This window comes from Helobdella robusta (assembly GCF_000326865.2).
Source record: "Helobdella robusta unplaced genomic scaffold HELROscaffold_10, whole genome shotgun sequence".
Taxonomy (NCBI): Eukaryota; Metazoa; Annelida; class Clitellata; order Rhynchobdellida; family Glossiphoniidae; genus Helobdella; species Helobdella robusta.
Window position 1 is genome coordinate 781118 of NW_008703571.1, and position 14729 is coordinate 795846.

Consider the following 14729-nt stretch of genomic DNA (forward strand, 5'->3'; position numbering starts at 1 on the left):
ATGCGTGTAATCTTATGCATGTATGTTCGTACGTTTTTGTGTATTTTTTGTATGTTTGATTGTATTATATAATGTTTGTATGTTAAAAAATGAGTTTGTACGCGTTTGCATGTTTTGTATTTTCCCGTTGTTTTTGTATTATTTAAAGTTTGTATATTTGTACGTGTGTTTGTTTTTGTATTTAGTATTGTATGTTGCATGTTTGTATTTTTTATTCATTTCCTGTAAGTTTTATGTATGGCATTATTGGTATTTTCGTATACCAATGCAAGACTTATGTACACTTGTATAGTATACTTTGATTTGTATATGCATGCATGTGTAGTTGAATTGTATGTGTGTATATGTGCGAGTATGTATGTGAGTGCCGATGTATGTATGTGTGTGTGTGTGTGTGTGTGTGCGTGTGTGTATGCATTTTTGTATTTTTCTACCTTTTGGTTGCGTGCCAGTATAACGTATTCTTCAGTGTGTATACATAAACAGATGTGATGATAAAAATAATGATAATGTGATGGCGATAATGATGATGATGATAATAAAAACAATAATAATAATAAAAAAATAATAATAATGATAATAATAATAATGATAATGATAATAATAATAATAATGATAACGAGTAATTTAATAATTTACTAGGAAACATCTGAAACAGCAGAATGACGAAGATGAAGATGACGACATAAAGAAGCCGTCAATCGTCTTTGAGAATGTTGACGTAAGCTAGACGATGGGGATTGTGATGATGATGATGGGGATGATGTTCATTCATCCATCTATCCATTCATCTTTTCTTTCATCCATCTATCCATTTATCCTTTCATTCATTCGTTCATTCATTTATTCATTCATTTTCCAAAGGATGATCTCAAGAAAGAATCTCCGACCAAAGAACCAACAGCATAAATTATAATAATAATAATATTATTGTTATGGTGGTTACCATTAATAATCTATATATATATATATATATATATATATATATATATATATATACACATAATAACAAGTAATATAAATAATAATAAGCATGCTTTGATTTTGCTTAATTCTCAATTTTTTAATCTGTTGTTGTCTTTGTGTGTGTTTGTGTGAGGAGAGAGGAGAGAGAAAGAAAGAGAGAGAGAGAGAGAGAGAAAGAGAGAGAGAGAGAGAGAGAGCAAAAAAAAGAAAGAAAGTGTGTGCGTGCGTGTGTGTGCGTGCGTGTGTGTTGATGTGAACATTTTGTTTGTAACTTACTGCTTGCGTCATTGTTGTCATTTTATTTCGTTAACTGCCTTGATACGTTTGCACTTTTGGTTTAATTTTTATAAGATAGATAAACATTATTATGAATATTCATACGTATAATAACAGTTTTTATTAATAATTTATTATAATATAACCTATTTTCATCAATTATTTGAGTAATACTTTTTAATATTTGATAAAAAATTTTAACCTTTATATCAAATTATCGGCATTATTAGCTTAGTGTGAAAATTAATTAATGTTTTTATCTGATTAAAATATGAGAAGTAAGCACGAGACGTTTATTAGTAACGATTATTATTGTTTTTAATTAATTATTGATTTTTTTGGAATTTTGAAATTGAGTTATTGGTTAATTAATTAATTCAATCATTTGATCCGTAATTCATTCATTCGTTCGTTTTTACGTTCGTTCGTTCATTCGTTCATTTGTTCATTCATGCATTCATTTATTCATTTATGCAACAATTCATTCATATAACAATTCATTCATTCATTCCTTCCTTCCTTCATTCATTCATTCATTTCAATATTTCATTGGTGTTGTTGCGATGTATGAATAAAATAATTTCATTGCTGTATCTTTCAAACGCTCCTTTCAAACATTTTTTCCAAATATGTTTTTTTTCATTTTGTTTTGTTTGATTTTTATTTTTCTATTTTTATACAAACGTTTTTTAGTATATATATATATTTTTTTGATACAATTTTTTCTTCACTTCTTCTCTCTCACAAGCACTGCCTGCCAATAAGTTTTTCTCTTGCGTGTTTTTTTTGGTATTTAAGCTTACAACTGCATCAAGTTTACAAAAATATACACCAAAAAAAATACAAAATACATAAAAAATCTAGAAAAACATCAACAAAAAACAAAAAAAAACATCAACAAAAATACAAAAAACATTAATAAGAGCTAAACAAACACACATAAATTAGATAACTATTTATCTATGTGTACAATATCACACCCAAACAACATACAAACACACACACACACACATACACAATCATAGTGCATAGCTTTAAACTACATATATACATATATATAGATATATATTAATATGTATGCTTATACAAACCTTCATAGATATATATGTATTGTATATAAATTTAACATTCTAATGCGAATTTAGTTGAATGATTTTCTAAAAAAAATCTATTTTTAAATGTTGTTCATGACTATTACACAAATTTTTTCTATTCATGCAATTGAAATTCTTGCGATATGTTATCATTTACCAGCATCTTCATAGTAGAGAACCAAATTAAATGTCTGTGTATGCACCGATAGCTTGTAACACCGTGGCATAATGATTAAGGTGTCTGACACTGCAGTTGCAGTAGCCTGGTTCGATTGCATTAAGACTCCATCCTTTAGGTTAGATACTCTAAGCTGGTCTCTAAGAGAAATATTAGAGAGAGAATTGTATCAAAATATATCATATATCATTATCATTGCTTACTCTCGTCCTTAGAGGTATATAAATCCAACACACAATTTTTTCAAATAAATCACTTTTCGATGAAATCAGCCATTCCTTTAATAATGTTAATTAATATGCACATATTGGTAAAAACTTTTTATATTATATTAATTATTCAAAATAATTATTTTGGTTTGTAATAATTTCATTTATTGAAATATTTCAAGTCGTTATTTGTTATCATTATCTTTGTGTGATATCATTTTTTGATATGGTATCATAGCTGGTGTGGCGAAAGAGTATCTTAAATGGTTTCAACATTCTGTGAGTTGTACATTTTTAAAAACATCCAAAAGTATATGGACCACATATTTGTACACCGCTTCGCTAATTTCCTAATAATACTTAATTTTAGTACCTATAATGTTAAACTTATAGAGCTGCTTGCTGGTGTAGTGGTTAAAGACGCCGGCTTTTGTTTCGTGGTTACTGGCTTCGATTGCTTAGAGATGCCCGCCATTCATAGGCTGTTATATACGATTTGTTGATTTGAGGTCTTTGAGACAGAAGATGAAAAAAATAAGAGAAAAAAAATTATTGTTGTAAGTTATTATTTTTTTAGTGTTATTATTATTATTATACTTTTTATTATTATTATTATACGTTATTATTATTATTATTGTGATTTTTATTATGATTACATATTATTATAATTATTTATTTCAAATTCAGATCACGGCCTAATACAAATTACTAATGTCATTCATGGAGTATATTATTATTAATGTGATTAAAATTATTATTATCATTATTATTCTTATCATCGTTGTTCTTGTTATTATTAATGTTTTGTTATTATTATTTTTCATGATTAACCATCGAGTGTTGTTTCCTTGTAAAAATTCTTCGTATCGCTTTGTGTGTTTGAAAAATTTGGGAAAAACCCAAGAAAAAAATACAAAAACGTGTTTTCAATTTCATCGTTTTGTTTTCAGATTTTGAAAATATAAATTAGAGCCAAATAAACTTATAAAATTGTAACGAATAAACAAATAATAACAATAATAATAATAACAATAAAAGGGGATAATGATTAAAATTAAAAAGCCAGAGCCAAATGAAAGTTAAACAAATCAATGGATCATGCTAATGTTGACATACTAATAAAATAATATCATTAATAACTCTGAAAATATATACTTAAACAACACGCACACATACTCACAAACACACACCTCACGTTCACACACACAATCACATACAATCACATACACACAACACACACACACACGCACACAGACATACATACGCGCATACACACACATATTCACACACACACATGTATATGTGAGAACGAATCCATTATATTCAATCAATCATCATTGATTGGTTGATTTATTTATTTTTTGCATTATAACAACAATAGCAAACTACCCGCGATATATATATATATATATATATATATATATATATATATATATATATGAAGAGAGAGAGAGAGAGAGAGAGAGAAAGAAAGAGAGAGAGAAAGAGAGAAAAAGAGAGAGAGAAAGAGAGAAAAAGAGAGTGAGAGAGATTAAAGCCAATAATATAAAAAACAATGAAAATGGTAATTATATTAACTATTATTAACGTTAATAAATAAACTATGATATTATGGTACTGATATTACGACTAATAAATAATAATAATAAATATTATTATTATTTTTATTATTGTTTTTATTATTATTAATAAAAGACTGGAAAATTGGTTCTGAATATATATACGTACATTGCAGATTGACAAGTTTGATCTTTTAACATATGTTACATTTACCATACGCGTTATGTTTGTGTGTGTGTGTTTGTGTGTGTGTATGTTTGTGTGTGTGTATGTTTGTATGTGCAAGTATGTATGTTTGTGTGAGTATGTATGCTTGTATGTGTGAGTATGTATGTTTGTATGTGGATCAATTAGATTTTCCACCACAAAGCACACAGAACACACTTCCACATACAAGTATGTGTGTTCATGTGTGTTTTTATGTATATATGTATATGTGTGTGTATGTATGTCTATGTGTGCGTTTGTGTATATGTGTTTAGGTTCGTGTTTGTTTGTGTGTGTGTGTGTGTTTGTGTATGTGACTATAACACTATAACATGGTTGGTGAACTATATTTAATCTAAAAGCTGAATTATAAAACTTCCGAATATAGTCCTATAAATGATGATAATTCTAACCACGAGTGATTTATTTCATCATGATTATCACTTTTTGAAGATGACGTTGGTGATGACGAATAAGTTACTAAAAAATAAATATTGCATACGCAAATGTAAGGTACCTCACATCCAAACGTAAAAATACACGAACAATACGAACAAAATGTGTACACAAAATGTATATATATATACAAACGAGAATACCATGAATACCAAATGTACGTAAGAAAGTTATTAATTATAAACAATTAATTATAATCAATCAATTAAATAGTTAACTATACAGGTGGGTTATTATTATTTGTGAGCGAATAATAAAATTTACATTTATTTAATTATCTATTCAATTTATTATTTATTAATTACTATAAATGAATTGTGTTGCTTTGTTATGATGATATAAATTCGTAATTATGACGTAATAATTAATAATAATAATAATAATAATAATAATATTGATAAATAACTATAGAAAAAAATCACACACAAACGGGCTAAATTAACCTGAAATTTAAAAAGTCCAAAATGGCGGGAAATGAAAAAGAAGATGGAAAGATAAAAAATGAATGAATGAAAGAAAACTGCATTAGATAAATGAAGTGAGCAAAACATAAACAAACATACAAATCTTTAACATATACAAAACATTTGTTTGTTAAAAAAACTGTAAACTATACAAATAAAACACATACACATACACGCACACATATACACCGAACCAACTCTCACACACATACAGTCTATCACACACATATACATACATACATACATACACAATCACATACATATACAACCATGGACGAAAACATACAAATACGTAACTGATTGTGTATATACAAACAATATACATACATACATATGTGAAAAAAACAAACAAAAAACAACAACATACGTAAAAAAGCAACAAAACTAAAATTGTATAAAAAATCAAAACAAAAACAACAACATACAAATATACATACACAAGCAAAAAACAATACAAACAGAACATAACAAAGAATACCAAATATATAAAGCCTGCAACTACCACAACTTGCTGCTGTAGACAACACTAACAACAACGATGATAGTCATACAAGTAAATGCAGAAATTGCGAGAACCAGCCAGCGATATTTATACTGCCTCGAGACGACACTGCGTAGAAAAAGCGGAGATGGACGATGTTTTTTTGCACCGGGAACCTTCAATAGACTGTCGCCGAAACCGTTGTTATTGTTGTTGAGGTTCGTCGAACTGGTCACGCGTTTGATCGCCAGCGTGTTGCCGTTCATCAGCTGACTTATTTGGCCGGTTAAGTAGAGCCTGAAAAGATAATCAAAGCGGTAAAGACACACACACACACGCACACGCACGCACACGCACACACACACACACACACACGTACACACCACACACGCACACACACATGCACACACACAAACAATGATGATAGATGAACACATGTGAAGATTAAGCCGACGGTTGTGATGACAAAAGGTAATTGTCACAACGAGAGCGGGTATATTAATATTTATAAAAACATTTTTGTCGCTCAAAATTATTTTCGTGATACAAAAATAGTTTCTGCAATTAAAATTTTTTGCAGTTTCAATTAAAAATAAACCTTAAAAAAATTAGTTGTGGGTACCTGATAGTGAATAGGAACTTCATCTCGTCATCTTGTCCGGCTTCGTCGCAGTACAACTGCATCGGGTTCATCACCGTTTCTGCCCCCAACACGTCTGCTCCTGAGTTTTGGAAGAATTTCAATCAAATTTCTTATTTTAAAGCGTTTTTACAGCTCTCTCGATTAAATTTAACATTTTGTAAGTTGTCCATTTGTAATGAATCTGTTCAACCGTTATTTTTTAAAAGTTATGTTAATATTATTTCTGATTTGTGAACAGTTTAAAGGTAGTAACATTAGGTGGCATTTATTATCGGTTTAATAATTAAAACGTGCCTGAGCCAACTTGGCTTGTTTCAAGCTAATAAGGCAAATACTTTTAACCTATATTACTACCACAATACTTATATCAATTATACCATTATATCTGATAATGCCAAATTACTGAAATTATTTGTAATAACGCAAAAGAAACTTGATTAGTAATAAAAATTATTCAAACGGACACAAAAAAAATCAAACCCGAATTTCTGAGAAACGCGATAACTTTCGAGAATGTTTCTCTCATCTCCTCCAGTCGCTCCATAGTAATGAGATGTTGTGGCTGTGGCGACTGAAGTAGTAGGGGTATCTGCTGGTTGGTGCCCTTGACGATCATTGAGGTTGGCGTGGTTGTCGTCGTGTCGAGTAGATCGGCAGCGTTCGAATCTCTCTCTCGCATGAGCTCTGGAGTGAATGTCTCGTAGATGAAGGGGCAACAAACCGGAAGTACGTGCGGAAGGTTGTTCTTGTTGTCGTCATCTTCGTCGTCGTCGTCATCGTCGTCGTTCATTTTTAATTTATCAGTTTCCGTGCCGCCGTTGTGGTTGTCGTTGTTTGTGGCTGTGGTCACGGAGTTGCCGGTCGTTGTCGTAGTTGTCGTGTCGTTGGATGACTTTTTTGTTAACTTTTTGTTGGATGGTGGCTTGATTTTGAGGGTGTATATTCGCAAAATTCGGAAAAATTCAACCGGGTCGAAGTTGTTGATGCCTGGCATGCTGTAGAAGAGAGACTTGCCGAGGTCTTCGTGAGGTCCTGGGGTGCAGATGGTTGGGTGGGGTGCAGAAGGTTGGGTGGAGTGCCGATGGCAGATGAGGTGCAGATAGGTGCGTGGGAACGATTGGGTTTTAGTTGTTTAAATAATCATAAATTAAGAATTTCAAATTGGTCAAAAACACATTGATCGATCAGCCAACTAACTAACAACCGGCTAGCCAATCAACCAACCGACCAACCAATCACATAACTAACCAATCAGCCAATCAACCAGCCAACAAACCAACCAATCACATAAATAACCAATCAGCCAATCAACCAGCCAACAAACCAACCAATCACATAAATAACCAGTCATCCAACTAACCAGCCAGCCAGCCAGCCAACCAACCAACCAATCACTTAACTAACCATCATCTTTTTGGACCATGAGAGACTGCATGTTGGTCACCAAAAGATCCTCTTTCTGCTTCTTCAGCCACGTGTTCGCCCTCTCCGCCAGGACTTCGAAACCATCGTAACCGTCGTTCGTTGGCATGGGGACGATATCTTTGATTGCTAGGTCGGTGGCGATGATGAGAAAAAGAAGATGATGAAAATGGTGATGACGATGATTGCGCAAATTGGGATTTGTGTGTTGATGATGACGAAGACTTATATGATGATGATGATGATGATGACTTAGATGATGATGATGATGATGAGGGCGATAATAATAATAATAATAATAATAATGGGAACAGATCTATTATTTTTCATCAAATGCGTAAAATCAATAATCAATTAATCAATTAATCAATTAATCAATTAATTAATTAATTAATTAATAGAGAAATAGTCGTGATTAAAATAAAATCATAGTTAGTCATCAATGCTTTTCATTTAAAATAATATCGATATAATAATAATAATAATAATAATAATAATAATAATAATAATAATAATAATAACAACAACAACAACAACAATAATAATAATAATAATAATAATAATTCAACTTTCTAGCAGCCAACTGACCTAGCGTTAAGTTAATCTTTCCTAACTGCCTGACTGACTCTCTGTTGAAAAAGACCCTCAATATGAAAGCGTAGGGTGTATCTAATTCCACATCCTCCGTCCATACTGTCACGTGGTTCCGGACTTTCGATTTGGAAACCGGCACGTTTAGAGTTTCGATTGAAAGAATTTTTCCTAAAAACAAATTTTATTTTTTTTTCAATTTTTTTTTGGAATTCGGATTAAATTTTTTAAATAATTTTAATACGTGTACTTGATTGATTGGTGTATGTGATGTAGAATTTGTTGGCTCTTGTTTTAGTGGTTTTGTCTAAATTTGCTTATGTTTTTTCAAAAAAATTCTTTTTATTATAAATAGTTTCATTTTTATTTTTTTTATCTATGTTTAATTGTTTTTAAAAATTTTGTCACATTTTTTTTCTATATATTTCGTTCGTTAGTTTATCGGCGTATGAAATTGTTTGTTTCACGTTCATTATGTGATGATGAATTTGAAAATTGAACACTTGCTTGTACGACTTTGTGTGTTGGTTGATGTATTTGTATCAGTTGTATAGGTTGTATTGTATGTTTGTGTATCATTTGAATTGTACGTTCGTTGGCATCAGTTGTATTGTATGTTTGTGTACCATTTGTATTGTAAGTAGGTAGGTATCAGTGGTATTGTATTTTGGCTGTGTTATTTTTATTGTATGTTGGTCGATATCAGTGGTTTTGTATGTTTGTGTATCATTTGTATTGTATGTTGGTTAATATTCGTGGTTCTGTATTTTGAATGTATCATTTGTATTGTATGTTTGTATATCATTTGTATTTAATGTTGGCATCAGTTGACACATTAGCAAAACATCACAAAACAAGCCAACAACCCCAATCATGAACACCAAAAACAACAACAACCGCAATAACTACACCACAACCACCACCAGCGGCGGCAGTAGCAGCAGCAGCAACTACCACTACCACAACAACTACAACAACCACACCAATCCCAACAACAGAACCAACCAGCTATATGCTTGTGTTCAATCTTCCTATTAATCCTACCAACCAACTGATCTAACTTCTCGTGTTCAGCTGGTGTGAAATCTTCAAAATGGAGGACCTGCTGCTTGCTACACGTTCTTGGCACCAACCACAATCTATTGTTAAATTAATTGATTAATAAATTAATTAATTAACAAATAAATAAATTAATTAATAAATTGTTATTCATTCATCATGCGTTCAATCACAATTTATTCATTTACCGATTGTTCGTTTACTCATTCATTCATTCATATGTGTTTATTAATTTGTTCGTTCATTCGTTCGTTCAGTCATTTATCACTCGTTCATTCACAACGTACTCATTCAACTTTCATTCGTCCGTTCGTTTCTTTTTTTGTTCATTTGTTTGTTCGTTTGTTCATTCATTCATTCACTCATAATTCACGCATCATTAATTTACGCAGGTCGTACATTTTCATAATTCATAATTCGCTAAAAAACAATTCCCGAAAAAAATTCTACCAACCGACTCAACTCACCTAAGCCCCCTGGCAACCCCGCCCTACTCACCTAAGCCCCCTGAGAAAAACGGTGGTAGCCCCATCGACCAGTTTCTTGGAGACCATCATTCTCTCGCCGTCCTTCATGCCACACGGATCCGATCCCATCCAGGTCAGTGTTTCACAACTCTTAATCATGGAGTCCGGATTTTTTTTCATCCACTCATTCGCTCGATCTATCAGCTTTCTGTGGTTGTGGTGATGATGTTGCTGGTTATTATGATGATGATTATTATTAAAATGGTGGTGATTATTATTATTATTGTTATTATTATTGTTATTATTATTATTGTTATGGTTGTTTTTATTTACTGTGTTTACCACCAATACCATCCCGACAGATTTAAGAGTACACAGGTTGTACAAACATTTGTACGCATACATTGCAAACAGACGCACGTGCGTACAACAGTTTATGTACGCATTATGCAAACAATGATTTATGTAGCGCCGTATTTGAGACCATGTCAGACGAGCAGTTCAAGAACAACATGTTATTATGTATTTGTGCCTTGGACCTGTGTTCCTTTTTATTTTGTTATAACTTTATTTTTTTTCTTTTTATTATTAACTTATTAACTCATTCATTCATTTATTCACTCATTCGTTTATTCATCCATTCGTTCATTACTTTTTCATTGAAATTATTTTTATGGAAATTTTCTTAGCTGTGGAACTGCTGTTTGAGTCTCATATTGATTTTTTCCCAAAGGTTGTAGTTTATTTTTCGTTCATTCATTCGTTCGTTCGTTCGTTCGGTTTGTCGGTTTGTTTGTTATTTAATTCATTCTTAATTCAATTCATTCTTTATATCCAGATTAATTTATTTAGTTTTTACTGTTATTCATATAAAAAAAATCATGGTATCAATTATTTAGTATTGGTTTGCTGCTTAATTATTTCCATTTTTTGATTAATTCTTTTTTTTAACTTTGCAAAAGCACAGTTAAATTTTAAAAATTTGCGCTATATAAATACCAATTGATCGATTGGATTTGTGACGTCATCGTAAGGTCACGATCGTCGGACAGGAAATGACGAGGAAATATCATAACCGTGTCCTTCCGAGGTGTCGGGGCCTAGCTGTGTTAATGTGAGATCTCTTTCCTGCTGTTACTACTTCTCTCTCTCCCTCTCTCTCTCTTTTTCTCTTTTTCTCTCTCTCCCTCTCTCTCTACCTTTCTTTTTGTTTTTCACTCTTGTAAAAAAATATTTGTATTTTAATAAGAGATTTGTGGGTATGTTATGTGTATATGAATGCACGTGTGTGTATGTGTGTGAATAAGTATATCTGTTAGTGTGTTGATTTGTATATGCATATTTGAGTGTATGTGTGATTGATTGCGTGTGTGTTTGCGTGTGCGAATAGACGTGTGGGTGTGTGATGCGTGTTTGGTTAAGCTCGTTAACCTCATCATCATTGGCTGTTGTGCTTGTTCATCGGTCTGCCTGCCAATCAATATTGACGATAACTATAATAGCGTACACACATTGTTGTGTACAAACACACACACACACACACGCACGCACACACACGCACGCACACACACGCACGCACACACACACGCACACGCACGCACATACACACACACACAAACGCACACACACACAATTATTTAAGGTATATATGGGTATAAATAAATAAATACCCAAAGAAAGACACAAATGTACAATTACACATACATACACACAAACACGCACATTTATACCCTCTTTCTCTTTTTCTCTCTCACACACACACATACACACACGTGGACACATACACTTGAACACACACCCAAAAAAACATATAAACATTCATACAAATACAAGCAAGCACATGTTGTTGTTGCTGATAAATTATTTTTTGTTTTTTTTTTGTTATTTAGGAAATAAACTGTGTCGTGGTAGAATTCATTTCATATTGTTGTTTGTTATCAACAACCGTGCAGGACACATCACGCGAGTGAATCTTTTTTTTTATTCATTCGTTCATTCATTTTGTTCATTATTTCGCTCGTTCGTTTGTTCGTTCATTCGTTTGTTTATTTGTTTATTCATTCATTTAAGTATTCGTTTAGTCACAAAAAATTTTAATAGTTACACAATTTATATATGAAAATCTAAAGTAATTAAAATAACGCAAATCATAGGAAAATTAAATAAATAAAAACGAAATAGCAATATAAATAGATTCTAAAAAGTAAAAATAAAATAAAAATAAATTCAGAGAATTAAAAAAGGTCGAAACGTGGTTGGGCGAATTTGAAATTCGATTATGGAGAAACCACATGTGTCATCTTCCCACTGAATGACTCATAAATATTCAGAATAAATCAAATGCGGCAAGTATCATAACGAAACTGCACGAAACGAAACGAGACTGTCTGAAACGAAACGAAACGGATCACCGCTTAACGAAACAACATAACGAGACCAAATAAAACATACACACATACACCAAACACACACGCACAGATGTTAACATTTGATCCGTCATTCTAGTATCGCAGAGAAATTCGATGTAAAATAAAATAAAATTTTTTTTTTGTTTTTTTTTTGTTTTTTTGTTTTTCAAATGGAAAAACATTTTCTATTACAAAAATTTGTTTATATAGAAAGAAAAAGTCAATCCGAAACTGGACGTGTTTGTGTGTGTGTGTTCTAGATAAATTTGTTATAAAAAAGTTTCATGATTAACAAATGTAAATTTTTGTCGTTTGTTTTATCTGTGTGCCTGTGCATGTGTCTATGTATGTGTGTGTACGTATGTGTATGTTTGTATGTGTGTATAAGTCTGTGTGCATATGCATATATGTATGTTTGTGCATGTTTATTTGATTGTTTTACGTATGTATGTATGTATGTATGTATGTATGTATGTATGTATGTATGTATGTATGTATGTATGTATGTATGTATGTATGTATGTATGTATGTATGTATGTATGTATGTATGTATGTTAAAACCAAAACATGATGAGTGACACTGAACCGTATGTATGTATGTATGTATGTATGTATGTATGTATGTATGTATGTATGTATGTATGTATGTATGTATGTATGTATGTATGTATGCATGCATGCATGTATGTAAACATGTATAGAGTGCACATTCAGAGCAGTGCACATCACATAGAGACAAAAATCAATCAATGTGCATTTGAGTGTGGGATGACTCATCGTCTTAGAATTGTATATGTGATTGTATGTAGGGTCAGTATCTGAGATTGTATATGTGTTCGTATCTGCTATTGTATGTGTGTTTGTATGTGTGTTTGTATATGTTCTTGTATGTTTTCGCCTCCAAATCGAATGAATGTTTGTATTTTTTTGTTGTATGTTTGTTTGTTTGTTTGCATCAGTGGCAAATTGTGTATGTGTTAGTTTGTGTATCGCTATATTTTTTTTATAACTCCCACAGCAATTCATTCACGCACTATGATTTAGTCGTTTGAATTGAGATTTTTTTGTAAAGTTTTTATGTTTTTATACCAGCTGGAAGAAAAATATTTTTACCATGATGGCACGGTTGGTTTGCACTTGAGAGCATAGGTCGGTGCTGTGCTGTGTGTCGTTGGGTGGTTTGAAGTAAGATGATATTTGAATAAGTTGATAAATGTGTGTGTGTATGTGTGTTTGTTTGTGTGTGTATATTTATGTTTGTTTGTGTGTGTATGTGTGTTTGTGAATGTGAGCTATATAATTTAGTTTAGCCTATTTCCAACAACAATACACTGGTTAATGCACTTAAATTAACGATTTTACATTTGCAAGATGTATGAAAACAAAATTTTAAAAATAAATTTTCAAAAATGAGAACAAAATAACCGAAAAACCTTCGACTAACTGAAAGTGTTCGGACTTGCTTCCTGTGGCATCTTTTTTCAGGCAAACTCCACCAACGCCCCCGCAATTATTATTATTTTTATTACTTTTGCTTCCAGTGCTACTCTGACGATGGGCACTTCCAGCCCCACCAACCCCAGCCGATGAGGTGACGTGAGTGACGTTGGCAAGGAAATCTTGGTACTTTAACTTCCATTGGCTGCGCAATGACGTCACAGATGACCTTTTTCTTTGGGAGGGTCTCCTTGACCCGCTTGTTCCTGATTGGTCGGTTGGATTGGAGGTTCGCCGTATGTGGTTCATCACGCGGTTCTCTTCTACTGTCTCCATGTTGTTGGTTGTTGATTGGTTGGTTGGACGTTGAGGTCAGGATCGAAGTTTGTTTTTGAGTTTTTTGGGGAGAACTTTAAATAAAAACAAATCTTTTGTTTTTTTTCGATTTAAACGTTGCTGGCATTTTGACGAATTTCGCAACTGTATTTTGGGACATCGTTATTTACTGTTATGTTTAAACTGCTGTTGCTCTTCGATGTTAAGTTTCTTAATTCCAAATTTGTTTATCCCAGGTTCCGTGTTAAAATGATGGATTGTTATCTGATCCGGAATTAAATCCGAGGATTGACGGATGGATGAGTTCCTGTGAATGAACGAATGAACGAAGGAATGAATTGAGTAATTGTTGGTTAGATGAAAAAAGGGTTTAACTAATGAGTGAATGTGGTGGGGGAAGCCGGGATGATAGATTGATCCTTCGTCGCTGTGGCTGTAGTAGTAGTAGTAGTAGTAGTAGTTGTTGTTGTAGTT

The 14729-nt window shown here is 32.1% G+C and overlaps 2 protein-coding genes across 2 annotated transcripts; both read right to left on the minus strand.

Annotated features, from left to right (window-relative positions):
• Window positions 1-5908: 5908 nt before the first annotated feature.
• Window positions 5909-10587, minus strand: HELRODRAFT_166549 (hypothetical protein; the record flags this gene model as incomplete). Its single annotated transcript, XM_009011788.1, has 7 exons — window positions 5909-6188; window positions 6514-6613; window positions 7015-7566; window positions 8545-8718; window positions 9553-9686; window positions 10105-10281; window positions 10529-10587. 7 exons carry the CDS (start codon window positions 10585-10587, stop codon window positions 5909-5911), a joined length of 1476 nt encoding a protein of 491 aa, XP_009010036.1.
• A 3004-nt stretch (window positions 10588-13591) lies between these two features.
• Window positions 13592-14255, minus strand: HELRODRAFT_166550 (hypothetical protein; the record flags this gene model as incomplete). The annotated part of the gene is made up of 2 exons (XM_009011789.1): window positions 13592-13643; window positions 13927-14255. The coding sequence occupies 2 exons, from the start codon at window positions 14253-14255 to the stop codon at window positions 13592-13594; spliced, it is 381 nt and encodes a 126-aa protein (XP_009010037.1).
• Between the last annotated feature and the right edge of the window lie 474 nt (window positions 14256-14729).